The 23,457-nt window shown below is 32.2% G+C and overlaps 1 protein-coding gene across 3 annotated transcripts in view; it reads left to right on the top strand.

The window, feature by feature from the left end:
- The first annotated feature begins 2,294 nt into the window (after positions 1 to 2,294).
- Positions 2,295 to 23,457, top strand: part of LOC115962725 — a 32,298-nt gene continuing 11,135 nt past the window's right edge. Inside the window, exons 1-23 of one of the 3 annotated variants that reach the window (XM_031081602.1) lie at positions 2,295 to 2,562; positions 5,137 to 5,212; positions 7,066 to 7,146; positions 7,235 to 7,315; positions 8,027 to 8,103; positions 8,240 to 8,294; positions 8,411 to 8,459; positions 8,741 to 8,878; positions 11,682 to 11,760; positions 14,757 to 14,835; positions 14,932 to 14,978; positions 15,128 to 15,322; positions 16,195 to 16,270; positions 16,957 to 17,037; positions 17,107 to 17,187; positions 18,127 to 18,203; positions 18,286 to 18,340; positions 18,427 to 18,475; positions 18,679 to 18,816; positions 20,680 to 20,761; positions 20,860 to 20,938; positions 21,955 to 22,001; positions 22,900 to 23,111. In XM_031081602.1, coding sequence (XP_030937462.1) covers positions 2,455 to 2,562; positions 5,137 to 5,212; positions 7,066 to 7,146; positions 7,235 to 7,315; positions 8,027 to 8,103; positions 8,240 to 8,294; positions 8,411 to 8,459; positions 8,741 to 8,878; positions 11,682 to 11,760; positions 14,757 to 14,835; positions 14,932 to 14,978; positions 15,128 to 15,322; positions 16,195 to 16,270; positions 16,957 to 17,037; positions 17,107 to 17,187; positions 18,127 to 18,203; positions 18,286 to 18,340; positions 18,427 to 18,475; positions 18,679 to 18,816; positions 20,680 to 20,761; positions 20,860 to 20,938; positions 21,955 to 22,001; positions 22,900 to 23,111 — 2,042 coding nt within the window. In that variant the 5' untranslated portion in view covers positions 2,295 to 2,454. Of the gene's footprint in view, positions 2,563 to 5,136; positions 5,213 to 7,065; positions 7,147 to 7,234; positions 7,316 to 8,026; positions 8,104 to 8,239; positions 8,295 to 8,410; positions 8,460 to 8,740; positions 8,879 to 11,681; positions 11,761 to 14,756; positions 14,836 to 14,931; positions 14,979 to 15,127; positions 15,323 to 16,194; positions 16,271 to 16,956; positions 17,038 to 17,106; positions 17,188 to 18,126; positions 18,204 to 18,285; positions 18,341 to 18,426; positions 18,476 to 18,678; positions 18,817 to 20,679; positions 20,762 to 20,859; positions 20,939 to 21,954; positions 22,002 to 22,899; positions 23,112 to 23,457 lie in introns of those variants that run through there. The other 2 variants (XM_031081603.1, XM_031081604.1) reach the window with 2 other exon arrangements.

Raw genomic sequence — 23,457 nt, 5'->3', positions numbered from 1 at the left:
ATTTATGTTTTTTATTTTTTAATTTTATAAAATAAATAAATAAATAACCCATTATATTTAGAAAATTAAAATAATAAAAAGTATAAATTTAACATTTAATAAAAATAGATAAATATATAACATATTTTTATTTGTAAAGTATATAATAGAGCAGAAAAAATGAGATAAAAAATTTGACCTCATTAATTTCTAATATTACCCCATCACAAAACAATAGCAAAAGGAAGTTTCGTCATGTTTTCCTTTTCATTGCCGTCTCTTCATTCATTTTTGTCGTGTCAGGATAAGGACAAAAAAAAGGAAAGAGAGAAAAAAGAAACTTTCAAATTTCAATGATCCAAGATACAAGAAGATACTTCTTTTGGGTAGCAATCTTTTGGGTAGCAATTCACCGTCAGCACCACGTATGCGCGGATTAACATAACAATTGTACATAGTCGCACTGATTCAGCACTGGCTGCAGCCTGCCTGTCACTGCTGTACTTGCGGGGAAGTACATTAATTAATAAGTGTATTTTACATTTTTCCTTTTTTTGAGAAACGTATTTTACTATTCCTTTTTTTAAGAAAAATATTTTACTATTCCTAGTGTAAGATTATAATATTATATTAAAAATTTATTAAAAAAGAATTCATAAAAACCTCATGGTCGTATAATAAAGAATTTATTAAAAATAATTTATAAATCGTATTAAAAATTAAAATCTTCTTGTGAATAACAGTATGCTAGTTTTAAATAAAGATAAATGGAGCTCTCCAATCAATGATGAGTAACTTAAATACAAGGCTCATGTGGTACGTGTGGTATTATTTATTGTCGTCACGTAGTGTGAGGCCGATGATTTCACACTGAAAATTTATTTTTTATTTAGCAAAAAAAAGAAAAAAGAAAAAAAAAGAGTATCTTAAATTTTGTGATTAGGATTATTAATGTGAGGATTTATGTGGTTAAATCATTAAAGAATGTAATAAAATGGAAAAAAGCACTTTGTTAACGTGTTTGAGAATTTATAAAAGGATGAATACAACAGAAAGAAATATCCAATTTCTCAATATGTGATAACATTGACATTTTTTCTCCATTTTTTTGAAGGAATAAATTTTCTTTCACTTCTGGGAGCAAAACTGTATTTCACTCCCACTAAATCCTTGGAATAAATACAATATTTCTTAAAAGTTAAAACGTCTTTTAATTCCTTCCATTTTCTAGTTTCAAAAAAAAAAAAAAAAAGTTCCTTTCGTTTTCTTTTCCTCCATCTTTGACCATTTACTGTTGTTTGCTCCGTGGAGTCTTAAAAACTCTTTTGGAATGATGGATTTATTGAATAATGGATTCTTGAAATTATATTTTCCTTTTCCTTTTGAGGATAATTCGAAAATCATAAGTAAGGAAAAGCGATTTGAATTTTGGTTCTCTTCAAAAAAAGAAAAAAGAAAAAAAAGAAGACACAATAACACTAAAATACAAGATTTTTGGGTTGAAATTAATACTGCAACTTGTTGTGTACTTAACAAATTAAATATAAGTCTAAGATTTTTATCCAAAAAAAAAAGTGTAAGATTATAATATTGACAACATTGATGAATCAAACAACCTATTGTGGTTTCTCAAAAAAAAAAAAAAAAATCTATTGTGAAATTCTAATATTATATTATAGTGGATTCCAGTTAACTCAATTAATAAAAATCTTTTGTACTCTAACATAAATTTATATATATATATATATGTTCATATATTCATATCATATATTAGGTGATATACTAAAAGTTGGGCAATGATTAATGTCAATGGAAAAAGTGAAAAGCTTAATGCAAAAAGTAAAAAGCTTATTATAAAAAAACATGGAAAAAAAAAAAATTGCAGCCCCCACCTATTGATAAAAAGTGAGTCTGTAGTTCTAATACTGTATCCACAAATTATCTTACCTATTATATTTTAGGTGATATGCTAGAAGTTGGCAATGATTAATGTAGAAAAATTGAAGCCCTCACTGTTTATAAAAAAAAGCGAGTTTGGAATTTTAATGTTACCATCATAATTATTTTATAATATTTTTATAAATTATTAATATAATAAAATTTTATTAATTTTTATCTAAACTCATTACCGCTGACATTAATTTTTTTTACTTACAATAACTGCTCGGTTTGTAAAAAAAGTTGGTTACTTTTGCATTTTTTATTTATTTTTTATTTAAATAGTCTCTACACTTTTTTAAAACGTGGCTACCGGCGAATATTATGCTATATATGTACGTCCCCCATTTATTTATTTATTTATTTGTGGAGAAAGCTATACGTCTCCATTTGATTTATATATGTCTCTCTCACTCAGTCTCTAATATAATCTTGAAAGTTGAGAGTTGAAATAGTTTCCATTTCTTGTAAAGAAAAGAAAGTAAAATCACAGACCCAAAAAAAAAAAAAAAAACAGAGAGCTCTCTATTTGCAACAATGGCGTCTAATCATCAAGGAGTGGTTGGTTTCGTGAACTTGGACGACCTCAGCCTCGACTTGGCCGCTTCTCTTCTCCGCTCTGGCTACGCTGTCCAGGCATTCGAGGTTCTCTCTTTCTTTCTTTTTTGCTTTCTTTCTTGGTCGATGGATTAGTTGTCTGGAAAAAATGTTAGAGAAGTAAATTGAATTCTCTGGTTTCGTTCTTGAATTTATTCTATTTCTTGTTCTTCATTTCTGTGCCTAAGTGGTCAAAATGACCACACTGTTATTTGCTTCTTTTTTTTTTTTTTGGTTTATTAATTATTATTTTTAGAAAATATATTGTTGTTTGTTAGAGCAATATTAGGCGCTCGAATTTTCCTTTTTGTTTTTATAACTTTTTATTTTATGCGGTGAGTTATGATTGGAGCAATATGATTTTTATTGTTTTTTTTTTTTTTTTTTTTTTTTTTTTTTTTTTTTTTTTTTTTTTTCATTTGACTTGGGAAAAATTATGTATGGGTAGATTTATTTTATTGTATTTGTTATGTTCCGTGATATATGCATAATGCATGGGTGATCAATAGCTGTCATTTCTTATTCCGTTGGAGAAAACCACAAAAATAATTTATCTATAATTACAATATGAAAATATAAGATTAATGGTTTTGGAAAAAAAAAAGTTATAAAGTTTGATTATTTGAAATGAACAAATATGATGATGATATTTGAATTGGTTCTCTCTGGTAAAGTAAAAAGTTGAATGGACTGGTTTAATTTGCTTCAATTCTAAGAAACTTTAGAGGGTCAAATGGACTGAAAATGGCATTTGTTCAGTGTTGAACTGAATGAATTGGTCTGTTTCTAAACTATCGATTTTGGTAGTTGTGTATCCCATGTAAAAAATTGTAACCAAATGGAAATATTTAATCCTCAAAATCTATGATATTACTCAATCGAGATTCTTAGTCTAGTTATTTAGTTATGAACTCTTTTGTAAAAAAAGGAGGAAAGAAAATTTATACGTTATCGAACTACTAATTTGCTCTTACCAACTGGCCTTTACAATTTGCTAACCTAAAGGGGGATGAGGGTTTCAACCAATTGGATTGGAGGCAAGGTTAAGCATCTAACAATGTGCTGACTTATGGGGAACTTGCTAGATTTTTGCTTATCCCACCTTTATGATGCAATTAGCATTTTAGACTTCAACGGTTGCTTTGTTCCATCAATTGCTATAACAATGATAAACAAAATAAAAAAAAAATTCTTCTTTGTTGGTTGTTTGTATGGGTTGCTTCAAGTTTCTATAAAGTGAGGAACAACTTAGAATGTGGTATTTCCCATGTAATTAACAAGTAAATGGCATCTAAACAGGATTATAAACAATCAATCTAACTAACTTTTTGTATCTCAATGATTAGGTGTGGGAAACTTAAATTTATTGTTACTTTTTAATCAATAAAATATTAAATCCTTGCGTAAAACATCATAATGCGTTCAAGTGATTGATTTACTAAGCCTTTTTTTTTATATACTACTCCTTGTAGTTGATAGAGTAAGCCTTGGAGAGTTAGAACCCCACCCAGAGTTGCAAGTTGATATAGTAAGCCTCTTTTCACATGGACTACAACACTAAGGAAAATATTGGCAACAGGTAATTAGAGATTCAGGGAAACAGGAGTTGATGTTGGGTAGTTGCTACTGTTTTGTTTGTTTGGTGTCACTTGAGTAATGCCCAATTCAGTAGATGCTACATTGGAATCTTGGAAGGGGAAGTTGAGTAATCTTAGGAGTGGGGAAGTTTGGATTATAGCTCCTTCATGCCTCGTGTGGTGAATGACTGTACTTTTGAAGGAAAGGAGCAATCTTAAATTTCTCTTTCTAAAGATGCTATAAGAGTTGACTTCCAATTCCTATATTTTCTCCACGGCTACTTTCATGTAGTTTAGTCGCTAAGTTTTCTATCTCTGTTCTTTTTTTTTTTTTTGGGTCTTTGCTATTCTTTTGTATACATCCTGTGTACTAGGATACCACTTTATTTTGCTCCTTTTAAATGAATTTCTATTACTAATAGAAAACAAACTGTTTAGCATGTTTGAATCATGAACAAGAACTCCAATCGAATATCTTAAACGATGAAAACATTAGATTGCAAGAACAAGGAAGTCTATATTTCAATTAGTGTTCTAGCAACAAACGATTGAGCCCTTGATCCTTTCAGGCATTGAACAATGTGATGAGTGGTTAACTCACAGTAATAATTTGACTTGGTTATCAAATAAAATGAGTGTGGGTTACATTCTTGAGAATTGCCACTTGATGCAAAATTGTTGATGGTTGGGACTGCAATAGATGTCACACCCTAGGCCCTTGGTTTCTCTGGGCCAACATGGGGTAATGTTCTTTTAATAATGAGTAATAAAAATGGGCAAATGGACTGATAAATGTGCATTTTTCTTTTAGATAAAACTTGAAATTTCTGAGTCATGTATGTTAGTTAATTTTTAACTTTTTTAAGGCAAAATTTATTAAAAAAGTAATCTTAAGGCTAAAAGAAAAGGCTATCTAGTTTTTGTCTCTTTTTCATTATGCACTATGTATGTCCTTGGTAATCAGTTTGATATGTCATCCTGTGAAAAGATAATTTTATGTTGGGGTAATTAACTTAATGTTTCATTGCAATTTCTCCATTTGCAGATATATGATCCTTTGATAACTGAGTTTTTGAAACTTGGGGGAATAAGATGTCCTAGTCCTATGGAGGCAGGGAGAGGTAAAACAATCTTATTAATGCATGTCTGTGATGATCTATGTTTGGCTAGATGCCTATTTTTTTTGTTGGGTAATTATAATCAACTGAGCTACACATGACTGACAATATCCACAGTTAGTATATTCTGTATTTGTTTCTGTTTTCTGAACAGAGGATGATGGTGTCTTGATTCTACCTATGACTTGAAAGTCTTGTTTTACCTTGCCACTTGTCAGTTTCAATATTTATAGTGAAATATTCTCATTTCCAACCTTGAATAATGGGATATGCTACATATGACGAGGGACAAAGTTCATTTATTATTGAACAGTAGCAAAAGTTCTTTATTATTTATTATCATTTTATGAGGAAACACACACACACAAACCTTTGCAAAGGTCAATTAAATTATGTTCTCGGTAAGAAAATCTTAAATTCTATTGACGCCTACTAGGAAGTGGTAAAAGTAATTTTAAGTATGTTATAGGCAAAAATTACAAAACCTTTAGTGGTCAATTGGGAAATTTTTGATACAGTTCAAAGGACCAATTTGAGAAGACAAGTGCTAGTTGTTAAAGATATTGGGTTTATGTTAATGTAATGGCCCAAGAGACCCAATATATTGTAAGGTTCATTGTAATTGACAATTGAGAATGCAGTAAAGATGTTGCCCCTAGAGTTTTTATCTCATGGATGTAAGCCACCTTTGCGTTCTTTCTCTTTCTTGCTTTCATTTCTCTAAATTATTTATTCTTGTCTTTCAGCATTAGTAAAGAAGGATGGTTTGAATAATAGTTAAATTTACAGATTCAAAACAACTTAAGCTTTTAGTGCTAGTGTTAATTTGTTATGGTATCAAAACAAGTGGTCTTACATTGAACCATGTCTTCACTCTAGCTACTATTGTAAAAAATCCCACATGTTGGGTAAGGTAGAGTCTACATTTTGGGGGGGGGGCGGGGAGTTAGAATATTGGTTAATGATTGAATTTCACCTTTTCCTAGTAGTTTAAACTTTTGGGACTAGTGGTAATTTATCAAGAATACTAAAACGAAAATTGACTGCTACCAAGTGATGATTGAATTTAACTTAGAACGTATAGAACAAATAATAAACCACATAAAATTCTTGATGTGAAGGCACAAAGACAGGACTGATATTTAATAGGAAACAATGTCTACCTGATCCCAAATGAATTGGCTTTTCAGAAAAAAAGTCTTCTATGGAAGCCTTATCTCTTGTCTGGTATTGCGTGGTTCTACTCTGCAAGAACTGACTGCTCTGCTAGAACTGGGAATTATTCTCTTGAAGCTCATCCTCTTCATCATAAAATGATTTGCTTGCCCTAGAATGATGCAGCTCAATCAGGAAATCCCATTTCATTGGGCCGTTTGATACAATCGAATAGAAAACCCAAGGGTGTCATATTCTAGGAGCTCAAACTATGTGATGAAATAAATCCTCTATCTGTTATGGGTTGAGGGCTCCTTGTTTCCCTTCTTCAAACTCTGATACTCCATGAACTTTAGATTAAGTATGATGGCATGTACCTTTTGCTCCAATTTGGTTTACCAGGTTATACCTTGAGGGCTTCCTGTTAGAAGCCATCAATTGAACCAATAAGGTTATATCATGTGTTACTATCATCTGTAATTGTTTTTTTAAAATATCTTTATACCACCAAAAGTTTCATGAATTTGACTATATTCCTATCAATTCTAAGTCTACAGATGAACCCAATCTCAGCATCACCATCGTTATTATACTTTGTTTAATGAGTTTTGAATCCTTGTCATATGGAAATTATGAAAATGTATGTCTCGTGTCTTAGAAATGTCTGCCTGATGCTTTTCCTGCTCAATTTTTCCTTGCAGGTGTTGCAGCTTTGATTGTGTTAATATCTAATGCAGATCAAATAAATGATGTAATTTTTGGTAACGAGGGCGCTTTGAAAGGTCTCTAGGAAGCTTCTCCACATAATGTGTAATATAATCGCCAGTCGCTTGGTTGATATACAAAATATGTAACTTTATGTATATGCAGGGTTGCCCAAGGATGCTGTCATCATTCTCCACTCAACCATATTACCTACCTATGTCCAGAACCTGGAAAAGCGCCTCACAGGCAATTTACACCTTGAAATTTTTTCCTTTATACTACTTTGGTTCTCTGGAAAATGCGCTCTTATGAGTAATATTTATGTTCAATTCGGTTGCAGAGAAGACACCATTATAAAATCTGAACTTTTGTTTCTTAAGTCAATATTACTGATGCTCATGTAAAGAACACATTATCTGCTATAGTAGAAAAGAAATATATATAGTGGACTGTTTTTAAGAGTGGCAATCCATTAAAGAATCACCAGATGTGTGAACCTTATGGCATGTACACACAAGTAAACATTTGTTGTTTTTGTATATTTGACATATCGTACATTTGTTTATTTGGTTTGCAAATGAGGAACTCTCTCTGTCTCTCTCTCACACACACAGTAGATAATTTATCCTTTGTCAGCAATCAATGTGATTTTAGGTTTATGTTTCATGTGATTCATGCTCATATGTCAAAGGAATGTTCCATAATTGGGAAATGGATGTCAGACTTCTATTCTTTACCTATGTAATTTCTTTCTGTTTAAAAATTTTATTTTCAATTAGTAAGAAATTAGGGGGTCACTCCTAATTCCCAAGCATGAAACCAAGTTAGCTCAGGAACTGAAGGTTTCTATTATGTACCAATCTTCTTTTTATGATCTTGATGGTTGCTTTCCTTCTGGGACATATAGCACTGATATTGAAATTTTTGCTTGCATCTGCCTGTATATTTATCTTGCAGATGATTGTGAGATAGCTTATCTTGTAGATGTATATGTCTCTAGGGGAATGTCTGAGCTGTTAGATGGAAAAGTCATGGTAATGTTATGTCTGTCTTAACATTATATCTTCTTTTTTCCCATATTGATTATTTGTAAATGTAAAGATCAATTTTTGTTTTTGTTATCAGCTAGTCCATAACAGCAAGGGTTCTGATGTTTTTTGAACTATTCAGATTACTTCATCAGGAAGGTCAGACGCCATTGCAAGGGCTCGGCCTTTTCTCTCTGGTAGATCCATTCTTGGTCTAATATGGTTGTATTAGAATATTGTTTTGTGAACCCTTATATATTTACCTTTTATTCTAAATGTTAATATATCATCTGTGAATGTGTTTTGTGAGCAGCAATGTGTGAAAAGCTTTACGTTTTTGAGGGCAAAGTTGGTGCTGGAAGGTGTGTTTTCTTCTTTGCTTGCAAACCTTCTTTTCATAATCAAGACTGCTGTAAAATTGTATTGGCTTAATCTAATGGTTTTACTAATAATTTGGATAGCCAATGTAAATTTTTATAGTAAAAAAGTTAAAAATATGCTTAACATGCTTGTTAGTTGCTAAACGAAATTTCCTTAATTTAGCTGTTAGAATAGTGACCTAAATTGATATTAGAGGTTTTATTATGGTAGTTGATGGTGTATAAAATGTCTTTTTAAGTCATGGTTTCGTTTTCTATTGCAGTAAAATTAAAATGGTTAATGAGCTGCTTGAGGGCATTCATCTTGTTGCTTCACTGGAGGCTATTTCTCTTGGTGTCAAAGTTGGTATTCATCCCTGGATAATATACAACATCATTTCTAATGCTGCTGGAAATTCATGGTGAGTCCTTCTAACTTTTTAATTTAATTTCTTTCTTTAATAACTGAAATTCATGTTCTGAAGTCCAAATTAGAAGCAAGCTTAAGAATGAGATGCTGTATATTCATGTAGCTGGTTCTTATTATGAATTTTTATTGGGCTTTTGAATCTCAAGCTATATGTGCAAGAACTTGAAACATGTCTTTAGGGATTGAAAATTTTTTAAGGATAATATATAACATTGTGTTATGGGGATCCCTAATCCCCTCTTCTTTTCATTCTAGTTGTGGAGTTGCTGAGTAAGATGATCAATAGGGAAATAGAGGATGTTCATCTGATGGGGTTTACAGTTGAGGGGAGTCATGGAGATATCCTGATTATATCCCATTTGGTTTTTTTATTTATTTCTTTATTTTTTTGTGTCTTTTTTCAATGATATGATTATCCTTTGTGGGGGAAGAGATGGAGAAAATAAGAATGTTGAGAGCCTCTTTTTTTTTTTTTTTTTTTGTTTGATGGGTTTGAAAATAAATTTGGGTAAGAGAGAAATTTTTCTAGTGGGTTTGTTGGATGATATAGGAAGTGGCAATGATGTCATGTTGGTTCATTACCTATGACTTGGGTCTTCCATTTGGGGCTCACTTCAAGTTGTGGTCTCTATGAAATGTTATCATTGAAGGAATGGAGAGAAGGTTGGTTAGGTTGTAAAGATTATATCTTCTAAAGGTGGTTGACTCACACTCATTAAGGGTATGTTGTCTAACTTACCTATAGTTTGTGCCCCTATTCACTATGCCAGTTAATGTAGCTAAAAGATTGGAAAAGCTCCAATAGGATTTTCTTTGGGTAGGGTTGGGGGAGGAGAATAAGATTCATCTTGTAGATTGGGGCATTGCTAGTTTGCCTTTACATAAAGAGGGTTGTGGATTAAGAAGATGACTACATTTAATTAGGCATTATTGGGAAAATGGCTTTGGCATTTTAGCCAAAAGAGTGATTTACTTTAGAGGAAGTTGGTGGGGGCAAAATACAACAACAACAACAACAATAACAACAAAGCCTTAATCCCAAATTTCTTGAGACCATCTATGGATCCTCAACAGATTAGTAAGGATTGGCCACATGTATTCTTTTCTCCATTCTACTATATTTGAAGTCATACCCTCTATTTCTTCCTTAATTGATAGCTTATTTGACATGTCATTCTTTTTATACTATTTCAACTAATGTTATTTTTGGTCTTCCATTACCCTTAATCATTTCTTCAACTGGAATCATCTTACTCTTTTTAACTGATGCATTAGTTGGTCTCCTTTGTACATGACAAAACCATCTCAAGCGACTCTCCTTCATCTTTTCATCAATAGGGGCCACCCATATCTTTAAGCTGATTTCCTCATCTTGAATCCTATCTTTTCAACATTCTTATGGTTTTGGTCTTTGGAAGGAATTAAAACAGGTTAGAATTCTTTCTATAGATTTGTTGGCTTTGGTCTAGGTGATGGAAGAAGGGTTAGATTTGGGGAGGATATGTGGAGCTCTAACAGGACTTAAACATCCTCATATCCTGTATTGTTTCAATTAGCTGTAAACGAAGAGGCTATGGTATCATATTGCATTTAGTTGAGAAATGGAGAAATCCATTGGAATCCTGTATTCGTGTGAGCTGCTCATGATTGGGAGTTGAGTGTTAGTTGCTTGGATTTTCCTTGGAAGGCTGTTTGACAGGTAAAAACCCCCACTTGATTTTTTTTTTTTTTTTGGGGTATGGTCTGGAACTTGGGGGAAAATCCTTACTATAGATAACTTGGTGGAAAAGGGTATGGTGCTGTGAAATTGGTGTGTTATGTGTAAAAACTAGAAAATTTTCGATCATTAATTGCCTCATTGCAATGGCAATGAAATTATGGAACTTTATATTATTAGTGTTAGTTTAAGATGGGTGATGCCTAAGATAGTGAAGGGTGTGTTACAAGGGTGTCGATGAAGAAATAGAGCACAGAATGCAGTTCCTGGGAGTTTTATGTGGGTTACTTGGGGGGAGTGAATAGAAGGACATTTGAACACCAAGTAGTAGTCTCTACTTTGGGTTCATTATTTTGTTGGATGCCTTTGGGCCTGAGTATATCTTCTACACTATGATTTTTTAAAGCGTTAGCTTTGTGACAACATAAAGAATCTTAGGGTATACAACCTGTGTACTTCTAAGGTTCTTCTTTTGTACATGTGCCTTATCTCAGCTCCACAGAAAATGATAATATCAAATGCAAAAAGTGTGACATAGTCAAAGTTGTTTCCTCCCCTCCCTCTCAAACCAGGGCATCCTTCCTCCTAAGATTGCCTTTCCAATCATTTTGCTAGGAACTTTGTGCTGTCATCTCTTTACTTTAGCTAAAGTATCCTAACTTTTCACAGCTTTGGGGTGTAGGATGCATAGCTTATTCATAAAATGGCTCTTAAATTTGTGTTACTTTATGGTAGATCTGGCCTCATATATTATACAGATAGATAAGTTTGCCATACCCTTTGATATGTCAGAGTGCTAATAAGTTTAACAGAAATCCTTTGATACATCAGAATGCTGGTGAGTTTACTAGAAACCGTGGATATATCAAGGTGCTAAAGCATTCTTCACTAATGCTACATTTTTATACCAATTAATTATTGTGATTATATTGATCCTTTGGTAATTTGAATGAATGCATTTATTGTTATGTCCTATGAAACAATTAGAATAAAATCTCCGTTCATGCAGTTTTTTATTCCTTTGTATTCTGGGGGTGGGCTGTGGGATGCTGGGTTTTTTTTTTTTTTTTTTTTTCAGGGTTTTCAAGAATCATGTTCCCAATTTGTTACATGGCAATACCAAACATCATTTTCTGAGCACTTTTGTTCAAAAATTGGTAAGATATATCATGATAAATAGTTTTTCTGATCCTATTTTCTGGTTGTATGTGGCTTCGGTTTCAATTAAATGTGTGTGGTGATGTTGTTTTTAATGCTTTTTCATATTTATCCTGTAGAACTATATCATTGTATATATTAAGCCAATTTTATATTGTCAAATTTTTTTGCTCTTTACAAGTTCGAAGTTGATTAATATGTCCATTTCTTCATCAAGCTTATGGAAGAATTAATTTTTAGACCATTAGTTAACTTCAAATGCACTACTTATTTGAAAGAAAAATGGAAAGAGACCAGAAGAACTTAGCTGAACCAACTTTACAATTTGGTCTGACTGGTTTGGTTTCTATTACAACCTAAAATCCATACTCTTTAGACTTAAATAAAGCGCCAATGGGAACTATAATAAACCGTAGAATTCCATTAAACCAAGCAAGTATGTACCCAACCTTAATACATTTGAACATCAAATACAGCTTACTATTAAAATCTCGAAATAACAAATTTCTCTAGGAAATTCCAACTTGTAAACAACACATAGATAAATCTCTGAAATTTCACTAAGATCCAGTCCACCCCAATCCTTGGAGCTCTAACATCATAAATCTGTCCAAAAACTTGTTTGTGTCGTAAAAGAAATTTCTAGTCAGATAAAGTATGGGAAACAAAGTGGATGGCCCCAGAATTATAAATGGATATCATATATTTAGAGCTAGTAGTTCTCGAACAATAATTAACAGACAACTAATGTAAAAATTACTGAATTAAAGAATTTAAGTTAATTGTTGAATTAATAAATATAAACTATATGATGTCAATTGTGTTCGCAAGAGATGGAGTGGCACGGTTGAATGTATCAATGGACTAATGGAGTGCTTTCTGGAAGACAGAAATCAATAGTTTGGAAATTTAAAGAACCAAAAATGTTAGTAATGGCACAAAGTGCATCAAATGCACAAGAAAGATTGTTGATGCGATTGGAGTTGTGGGGGAGGCATAGGAGTCACATATTCATAAAAATTATTACTGTTAGACTTATGGTTAAATGATTAAATTCACCATTTCCTAACAACTTAAACTTTTGGGACAATCGGTAATTTAACATGGTATCAGAGCAGGAGATCCTGAGTTCGATTCCTGGCTAACAACTTAAGCTTTTGGGACAATCGGTAATTTAACAATTACTAAATTTCTTTTTAAAATCATCATCTACAGTTTATATAGGATGAGCAATATGTGCATGGTGGAGGTTAGTGGGGTGCCACTACCCATGAGTTTAATGAAAAATTATCTTAAATGAAACTTGTTAGTTTCAGTTACATAGATAGTGTGTTTCATCCTGAAGATCCAGTTGGTAAAGACAAATATTAATGCACTGTTTCAATATTGTCTCCTTGGTGCTGAGTAGACTTCTTTGTTAAGTGGAACTTTAGTTTCTAGCCACTCTCACACTTGGGGTCTAAAATTGGATACTTTTTGACTAATATGTATTTTAAATAGGAAAAGTGATAATCTAAATGGTTCAGATAAGGCTTGTCAAGTTTAATTGATATGTATATGTATTTCCAAAATATGGATCATTAAAAGAAGAAATGATTTTAAGAATGATATCCATATGTAGTTATTGTTTATTGAACTGAAAGAATATATAGCAATATGGCATACTTACGAATTTTTGAATCTTTGTGTTCTTAAGATCATAATTTTGATGTCAAGTTGAAAATTTGGCTTCTGTATGTTACATATAACTGCTTTGCATTTAAAACATGGCAATATTGGTCATGTACTGATATTGCAGGAAAGATTTATTATCCAAAGTATAATTTTGGATTCAAATCAATATATATATATATATATATATATATATAAAAGTAGAGATCTCATGTTGGAGAGCATAATGTTGTGCCAAGTGGCGCATTCCTTGAATTTCTTTTTATTTAGGCTTCTATTTCAAAGAGTTTGCATTTATATCAAATTATTAGTTCATTGAATCAGCTAATAGAGTAAATGTATATACTAATTATTTGTAGTTGTGCATTAATTATTTATATTAAATGAATTTATAAGATTATTTTATAAACTTTATTTAAGAAATAATTTTTAGTTGGAATAATAATATTAGATTTACAATATGACATTATTCCTCATGTTTAGCTGCTTTGACAAAAATTGACACAAACTAAAAAGAAAAAAATAAAACATTTGTGAATTCACTAAAAATTAATCTTAACCCTTTAAATTTCTTGATTCCTTTCAGTGACATGTGATGTGTGTGTGTAACTAACACTGTGTTATTTATTTTATGTAATTAGAAAGATAACTATTAGAATGAATATGTTTTATTTGTTTATTAATTATTTTAAGCATAATGAAATTTTAATATCATTTTTCTAAGATTTATACGAGAAACAATTGATTTTTTTTTTTTTTTTTTTAATGTGAGGAACAATTGATTTGAAATATGGTATTCTTACTAAAATATTAGTTGTCTTTGCAACTATTGAAACAATGTCCAGGAAAAAAAAAAAAAAAAACTTTACTAACACAAAATCCAAAATGTAAAAAAAATAATTGAAGGATATTTGCATTTTTTGTATGCATGAAACATGCCTATTTATATGACCCAATATATCATGCAATTTTCAATTTAAAAACACATATATATATACTATGATCAAATCGCTACATTATTCTTAGTGTTTTTCTATTTTGTCTATAAAATAACTAAAGATTACCTTTTTTTTACAAGGAAAGTTATTGAATTTTTTTTTATTATATATATTGATAGTTGAGGGTGAGAGATCTAAATCTGAATGTCTCTATTAGAAATTGAGATGCCAATTAGTTAAACTAAATTCTATTAAAATATTGGAGAAAACTAAAATGAGTTGCACTGCACATTGTGCGGGAACTCAGCTAGTTGTTTTTAAATGTTTAGTCATCTTGATGTTTTATTATTACGGTACATGAGACTAATAGAATTTCCATATTGAAGGGAACTATTTTGGGTGTTGCCAAATCACTTACTTTTCCTCTTCCACTATTGGCAGTTGCTCATCAACAACTTATTCTTGGTATCATTTTGAAAATACTTTATATTTTAGTTTAAATTCTGATGTTTGGAAGCAATCTAGTTCATTCTTATAGAATTCACACATTTCCTCTTTCAGGGTCTTCACATGTTTCTGGAGATGATGATAGTGCCACATTAGCCAAGGTTATCCCCACACAGTTCTGTTTACAAAATTTTCTGCAGCAAGTGTTTGTGACTTTCTTTCAAGAGAAGTTTCAAAAAATGTTTTGGAGTTATGCCTTGTCATATGTCAATATGATTTTGTTGTCTCTGAACTGTATAACTCTGAGCAGGTTTGGGAAAAAGTCCTTGGAGTGGGTATTACCGATGCAGCAAATGCGGAAATGTACAATCCCGAGCAACTAGCAAACCAAATTGCTTGCAAATCTAGTCCAGTGAACCGAATTGGTTTCATTGGTCTTGGAGCAATGGGATTTGGCATGGCAACTCACCTGCTGAGATCAAACTTTTGTGTCCTTGGTTATGATGTAATTCTCTATGTTCAATTCTTATTGCATTATACTTCAACAATTAAATTACTTGTTTGAAAAGGGAAACTGTAATGATTAGTAATTGCTTTCCTTCCCCAAGTTTATTCTTAACTTTCTCTGTTTGTGATCTTTCTTGCTTTAAATGTATTTGTCTACTGAAGTTTGAGGTTTTATGATGTAGTTATCTGAAATTTGAGAAATAAGTGGTGAAATGGATTTGGAATTTATTGAATAGCAGTCATGAAGTTTACCAGAAGTTAAATGTCGAACTGCATTATACTATTTTATAAATTCTCTGGGAGCGAAATTAAACCAAAATGGCTTCATTCTGTTATTTCTCTTGAGGTATTGAAATCAATGTGTCAAAAGATATAAATTATCTTTCAAACCCCTTCTATTTTCCATCTTGAGGGTGTGAAGAGGTGATTGCCCATAAAACTAGTGAACTTAGATGATTTAAAAAATTCATTTACGACTCATTTGTATATTTCTTGGAGGCACGAAGTGCTAAAGTAGTTTTTCCTTTTCTAGACTCAAACAAATGTTAGTCAGAATATATTATAATAATTAACTATCATATAATTGGTGAACTTTATATGTAAGGATAAATTTGTTAACCCATTTGCACCCTTATTATTTTGTAGCTAGAATTGATTGAGCCTCATGTTGTTTTGTAACAGCTTGATGTGTCCATGTGTTGTGCATATGAACTGTGTATGTCTGCACATTATTGTGCATTCATGTAATTTTTTTAAATTTTGTTATATTTTTTGTTTTTTGTCTAGAAAGTAAACTTATGTTGCAAATTGAGGTGATCATTTAAGATGCCATTATAATTAATGTATTTTTGCACATTTCTTTGAGTGTAGGCGTATAAGCCAACATTGACTCGATTTTCTGAAGTTGGTGGCTTGGTTTGCAACTCTCCAGCAGAAGCAAGTAAAGGTAATTGGAGGCATATGGAAATATTACCAATATAATCCACAAATGAGTGAATAAAGAATTGATAGAAAAATTTTCAGTGTGATCTTTCTATGGCTACAATGAATTTTTTTGAGAATGTAAATTTCATGCTTCAATACAATAATAATTTTTACTTTCTATTATGATTGGTTTTTCTCTCCAAACACTTTCAGATCATATCTCTGTTAGGTTTGATTTTACCTTTGAAAAAACAAAAAACAAAAGAAGTCCATAAATGGGGCATAAGCCCATTTTTGTTATCATTGGGAAAGGCCCTGGCCTTGGGATCTTACTCTATAAAGCAGCAGGCCTATCATATAGCTACTACTTTTTTGTTATTGGAACCTCAAAAATATTTTTTCCATTACGTAACATAAGTTACATATATGATCTACATAGGCACAAGCTTGCCAGAATAATTATGTTTGTACCAACACTTCTAAGAGCAAAAATTGATGTATATATGATTACACATTAGCTTTAGCCTAAAGAGCATAATCCACATTTTCTGTTGCACTAGTTAATTCCAGTCAGTCTTATAACTGCCAAAATAGGAAATCAGATATGTCAATCTACTGTTAGATGTTTATGAGAAAAATTTGCAGTTATTTTCAAATTCCTTTTAAGGAGAAAGAACTTATTTGCTTTTGACACGTTTTCTATTCCAGATGTTGATGTACTTATAATCATGGTCACAAATGAAGCTCAAGCTGAGAGTGTTATATATGGAGATCTTGGCGCAGTTTCAGGTAGACAAAACTTTTCAGTATATCAGCTAATTCCATAGCAGCACTAACCTTATTTTATGTGTTCTGTAGCACTTCCATCTGGAGCATCTATTATCCTTTCATCTACTGTTTCTCCTGGATTTGTGAGCCAACTAGAGCAGCGTTTGATAAGTACGTTGTTTTATGTTTGATAAGTATGTTGTTTTATATGTGGCATGTTAACTGTTGCTCTTTTATGCAGAATTCACTGCTCTAACATTTTTTTTTCCCCCTTAACCAGAAAATTTCTTCAGTTTTATTGTATCTCATTATCATGACAACAGTTTTTTCTAAGACTGCTCAAAATCTTGATTATATTTCATTTGTCCTGATCATGCAATGATTTAATGTCAGTTATCAGTATTTTTTCCCCTCATACTATCCCTTATTATAATTTTTGTCTGTGTTGGACAATGAGAACATCAAATTACATCTACAAAAATAGTATATGATTTATGAAAGATGCATTAAAATTTTCTCTTATACTTAATCTTACCATGTAAAATTTTCACAAAAGAAAAGACCAATTTGTTTTTTAACTACCATAATTGTTACTACTTTCTCTCTCTCTCTCTAGGGGGGTAAATGTTGGACTGCTTGTATTATCACTTTGACAATCCGTAGTGGGAAAGTTAAATTTTTTTGAATTTCACTACCAAAATAAATTTCATCCCTACTCCCATAGGAAGCATGGGTATTTCAGTGTCTGCTACACCTTATCTGACATGCATCTTAGGCTGATATGTATGTATATGCAGAATATGACACAGATACGTTTGGTATAAAAACTTGAATTTTTTTGGGATATAATTGGCTAGCTTTATATGTTGGAATGATGCTATATTATTATTTCAATTTAGTTCCTATGTTTAGGAAAAGGGGAAGACTGCTGATTGAAGGGTAATCTATAATTTCCTTCTATATGAGTGCTGAGTGTGTTTATTTTATGATGATCTCTGGAGAATTCTTTTTTCTTTGGTTTCTCTTTTCTTCTTAGATATTTCCATGCAATGCTTTTACAATTTACTTTCAGAATGTGATCATTTATTGATCAATCTCCAAATGTCTTAGATGACGGCAAGAATTTGAAATTGGTGGATGCTCCTGTTTCTGGTGGTGTTAAGAGGGCCGCCATGGGAACGCTTACGGTGTGAAAATACCGCCTTTTCTTTTACTAAAATAGCTCTTTGATTTTTGTTGGCTGAAATTTCACTAAGTTATTCTTTTCAGATAATGGCTTCTGGTACAGATGAAGCTCTGAAGAGTACTGGTTTAGTTCTTGCAGGTACTAAGCATATTTTTGAAATTCATTGGGGGTGTAGTGATTCAGAATTAACTTTGTGAGTAATACTTGACTGATTTTTTGTACAGCATTGAGTGAGAAGCTTTATATTATCAGAGGAGGTTGTGGGGCTGGAAGGTACTTCTGACTCATATTGGTCAATATTTCTCCGTACATTAAATTTTCATTCATCTAATAATAAGTCCATGGACACATGCATCCTTATATATGCTAATAAAAAAAAAGGTAATTTGTCTATTCATTTTCATGAGGCACGGTAATCTGGTTATGCTGGGGACATCAATTTTTATTACGAACTTTTTTTTTTTTTGGTTCTGTAGCGGTGTAAAGATGGTTAATCAATTGCTTGCTGGAGTTCATATAGCCTCAGGAGCAGAAGCAGTGGCATTTGGGGCTCGACTGGGAATTAATACAAGAATGTTGTTTGATGTCATCACAAACAGTGGGGGGACATCCTGGTATGCAACTCTGTATTGTTCTAGTTGACTGCTGAAATCTTAGTTTCAACCTTAGTCTCATTTGATTTAATCTTCTGTGTTTGCTTAAGTGTGAGCACTGTTTTCTAATGAGTATCTAACAGTCTTGTGAGAGAAATTTCGTTTAGAGGATATGATGGTCTTAGTATGATTTTATTCACTGGTTGCGCTCTCCACTTACAAGCAGTTTTCTAACATGACATTGGAGACTGGTTTTTTTTCTTGGACTCCACATGCTTCACTTGTTTGGTTATAACTGTCTTTGGTCTGTTCAGTTGGTTGGAGAATATTAGTCATATTGGATTGTCCCCTTTTTTTTTTGTTTTTTTGGGCCATCACATGATAGGGGGTGTAAAGAGATAAGTTCCACATTGGTTGGGTATGGTCTTGGTTGTGAAATTATGTACTAGTTAGGCTTCTCCACATACTCGCTTAAGCTTTTGGGCAAGATGCTTTAACAAGTCTCAAACTTTCTAATGAGCTGTGGGATGATATGCAGATTCCTTCTTAATTTTTCTTAGTTTCCCTTTTTCTTCACAAAAGTCCCTCATCCAGATTTTTCTTTCAATTTTTATTGAAGTTAATGATAACATTTTCCCATAAATAATCTTTCTAAACAGCTGACAACCATGGTAATAATTGTAATGCAAGTCCAACAATAAAAAGGAAAACTTCCAACAATAGATTGTGATGTAAACCAAAACATTGTAATACAAGTATAATTACCCTCTATTGTCAGTATGGTGCAAGAAATAGCATAAAATGTTTTACTGTCTTAAAAAGGCTTTACGTGGTGGAGTTGCACAATATTCTAATTTCATCATTCAAGGCAGTGTCCTATCATTCTAGATTTAGGGATTCAGTCAACTAAACTTCTTCAAACTCCTACCCCTATAAGCATCAGTATTTGGTGAGAACTAACCAATGTAGGTTCTGGCAATGATGCAGAGGGCATGGATAAAAATTTGCAAAATCAGTGCTAGCTCCACAGGTAGGTCCCTCCATAGACCTATAGTTCAAAGCTTCTAGGAATGGTAGAACCAACTTGGTTCCATCCTCCTTTTATGTGGGGCAATGTTAAGATATCAAAATCATGCTTATTTGGTAATACTATGGTTTGTGGTTGTATTGTGGCAGACCTAGTACATTGTCAATTTAGGGTTTTGTTAATTTACATTCTTTTTTGGATTTAGTTTCAGCTTATGTAGATATTTGGAATGTTTTTCCTTGTTTTGGTAGTTAGAAAATTGAGTGGGTGGAATCAAGGATGTAAGCTTTAAGGTTCTTTATATGAGTGAAGCTTGTATATACTATTAGAATAATTGTTAAGTGATTAAATTCATCATTTCTTATCAGCTTAAGCTTTTAGGACTGGCTTAATTTATCATGGTACCAAAGCTAGACGTCCAGAGTCAAAAAACTGTCTCCACTCTAACTTCAACTTAAAATAAAAATTTTCACATATTAGGCCCACTTGTTGAGGGGGAGTGTGGCGCACATGTGTGTTAGAATAATAGTTAAATGATTAAATTCATCATTTCCTATTGGCTTAAGAATGTTGTTTTGCGCTTGTGAGATTTTACCGTGTTAGTTATTTTCTGGTTACTTGTTCTATTAGCATGTTGATAAGGGTATTTGTGTAATTATGTTATAAACCTAATATAAATATATTCTAAGGTGGAGGCTGACTAATTAACACCTAAACCTTATTTTCTTCAGGTTGTGATTGTCCATTTTTATTCATCTATGTTTTGTATTAAGAGAAGCTGCATGCATCTATGTTTTGGAATAAGTGTTTCATTTACAACTATGTAGATTGAGCTTCATTAAGTTCTTCTATTACAGGATGTTTGAAAACCGTGTTCCACACATGCTGGATGGTGATTATACACCATACTCTGCACTTGACATCTTTGTGAAGGACCTGGTCAGTCTAAAATTCACCTATGCCTTTTTTTAGTGGAAACAATGTATATGAATATTTCCTCATGAGTTTAAAGAAATAATGGTTATTATCATCTACAGGGAATTGTTTCTCATGAATGTTCCTCCCATAAAGTTCCCCTTCATATTGCCACAGTGGCACACCAGCTGTTCCTGTCAGGTGCTGCATAATCTTCTAAATTTTTATAATATCATAAAGTCTCTATTTTAGGTTCTTCATCACCTAAATCAGTGGAAAATAAATTGCATACTAAACTATAGATAAGATCAGTGTGAAAACCTGGAGCAGTCTTGCAGGACAAAGCATTTGACCTGTGACTTGGCTACCCATTAATGTTACCCAAATTTGCAAAGAGCCTCCTGCTGTTCCAATTTCCTTCAAATTAACATTAAATTAAAGAGCATAAAAAGGAGAAACTGAAGAGAGCTTTAGTGTTTCATCTTAGTTATTCTTTTGGTTGTTTGGGTGGCACAATTTTTGCAATAATTTGTTCAACTTGATGGTAATTGGAATGGATGGGGTCTACTTGAAGTTTTAATGACACTAGAGAGTTGATTTCTCAATTTTAAAATTAGAGGTAGATTGAAACTTGAGTGATAGTTTAAGATTGATATTTATAAATTACCTCTTTTTCTCATCAACTATGCAGAAATTTTCTTGCAGCTAAAATTACATCTTTTACCTGCTCCCCGCCCTCTTTGCTCTCCCTCTTGACTGGTCCCTTCAATCATTCCTTTTTGCTTTAGATATATGACTGTCCAGTGAACTGACTTTGCAATCTTCCTCTTATGGCCTGTTCGCATCTAAGTCAATTAGGCACTTAGACTTTTTCCTGTTTCTCAAAAACTTTCTCATGATTTTCTTAACCAAGCTTCTTGTATCTTAGATTAATATCTTTGGCCGATTCACCTAAGCCAATAATATTTTCCTTTCATAGGGAAAATTCACTTTTCAAGTCACCAAACATGAATCTTTTTCATTTAGATAAATTTAGAGATGCAGAAATTTCAAAACTAGCTTCAACACTTCTGATTGTGGCAGAACTTTTCTGCAGAAAGAGGAGGTGGCAAAAGATGGCACTTGCTACCATATATATGGCATAAACTGGAAATGCAAACTTCTTAGTAAATAATATGGGACAACGGAGAATTACTCATAATTTTACTATTGACCAGGTTCTGCTGCAGGCTGGGGCCGGCAAGATGATTCTGGTGTGGTTAAGGTAAGAGCAAGTAATGCCAATCTTTTGATTTAAGCTGAAGAAACATAGTCAATATAATGTGTCAGGCTAAATTTATGATCAATTGAGTATTTCAAAGATTCAAACAGTAAGCCTTTCTGCTATTTGCTTTTACCAGCAAGAAGCCTTTTGATTTTTGACCTATGGTTCCAGCTTATGTTGATTGCGTAAGGATTAATACAAAATATCAGATTTGGAAAGAGTGTTCCAACTACCTGTTAAAGATGGTCTATCATTGACCCATGCTGTTGTAACTGAATAATTGAAATAGCCTTAATTTCCCACATGATCTGAAGTAAGTAATTATGTTGAGTGACTTATGATAATCTCTAGGTACTCCGATTGGTAGATCATTGAATCTCCTTTTTTCTTTTTCTTTTTCCCTAATAAAATTACATTATAACTTATTGAAAAATTAAATTAGATTCTAATTGAACCTGTTTCTGATACGACTTATCTGAATCTTCTTTTGTCCTTTTCCCTCCTTTTTTCTTGTGTCAATTAAATCTCTAACTGCTACCAAATCAGAACCCTACTTTTTCTAGGTTGTTGAGCCTGTTATGGTTTCTCGATTGCTTGTTCTTCATTTTTTGTGTCTCTCTGCTAGTTGTGTTTGAAATTTAATTTCAAACTAGAATGTGGTTATGTAATAGCATGAAGAAATCCTTAGATTTCAAGCTCAAATACATTTATAATCGATTAAAACCCTCCATAAATTTGAATACTGTAACTTTTTCTTCTTTTTTCCCTCCTCCCCCAGTTTTCTAACTATATTAAAATCTAAGTGCACAATTTGGGAAGCTTTTTAAGTGTAAAAAGGTGATCTAATGGTTCAAATCCAGAAATTGCAAGTTTAAATGCAATATTTATATTTCCACAGGTTTATGAGACACTCACAGGTGTTATTGTTGAAGGAAAACTTCCTGTTCCTAAGAAAGAAGTTGTCTTAAAATCTCTTCCATCTGAGTGGCCACTAGATCCCATTGATGACATACAAAGACTAAATCAGAACAATTCAAAGATTTTGGTTGTTCTGGATGACGATCCAACTGGAACACAAACTGTTCATGATATTGAGGTTTTAACAGAATGGTGAGTGTTTTTAATTGTTCTTTGTTTTATAGTTTCTTAGGTAAAGATTTGATCTAGATACCAGATAGTATGAAACACATTTCTATAAAACTAGTTATTTTTAGACATAAAGCCATAAAGCAAAGCTGCTGCATTTTTGTTGAATAACTAGTGTTATTCATCTCATTGCACATGTTAAATAAACCCTGTGTACTGTTTTATTTGTAGCTAAAGACAACTGTAATTCCTGGTTTGTATAGATTCGTGTGTAGATTTTTTTTGTGAAACTGTTGTAGGGGCATGTGCCCCACATCAGGTGTATAATAGGTTGATATGGGCCATATAAGTGATTACAGTAAGCCCTAAT

Source organism: Quercus lobata, chromosome 10, assembly GCF_001633185.2.
Source record: "Quercus lobata isolate SW786 chromosome 10, ValleyOak3.0 Primary Assembly, whole genome shotgun sequence".
NCBI classification, from domain to species: Eukaryota; Viridiplantae; Streptophyta; class Magnoliopsida; order Fagales; family Fagaceae; genus Quercus; species Quercus lobata.
This window is presented reverse-complemented; position numbering and strand designations above follow the sequence as displayed.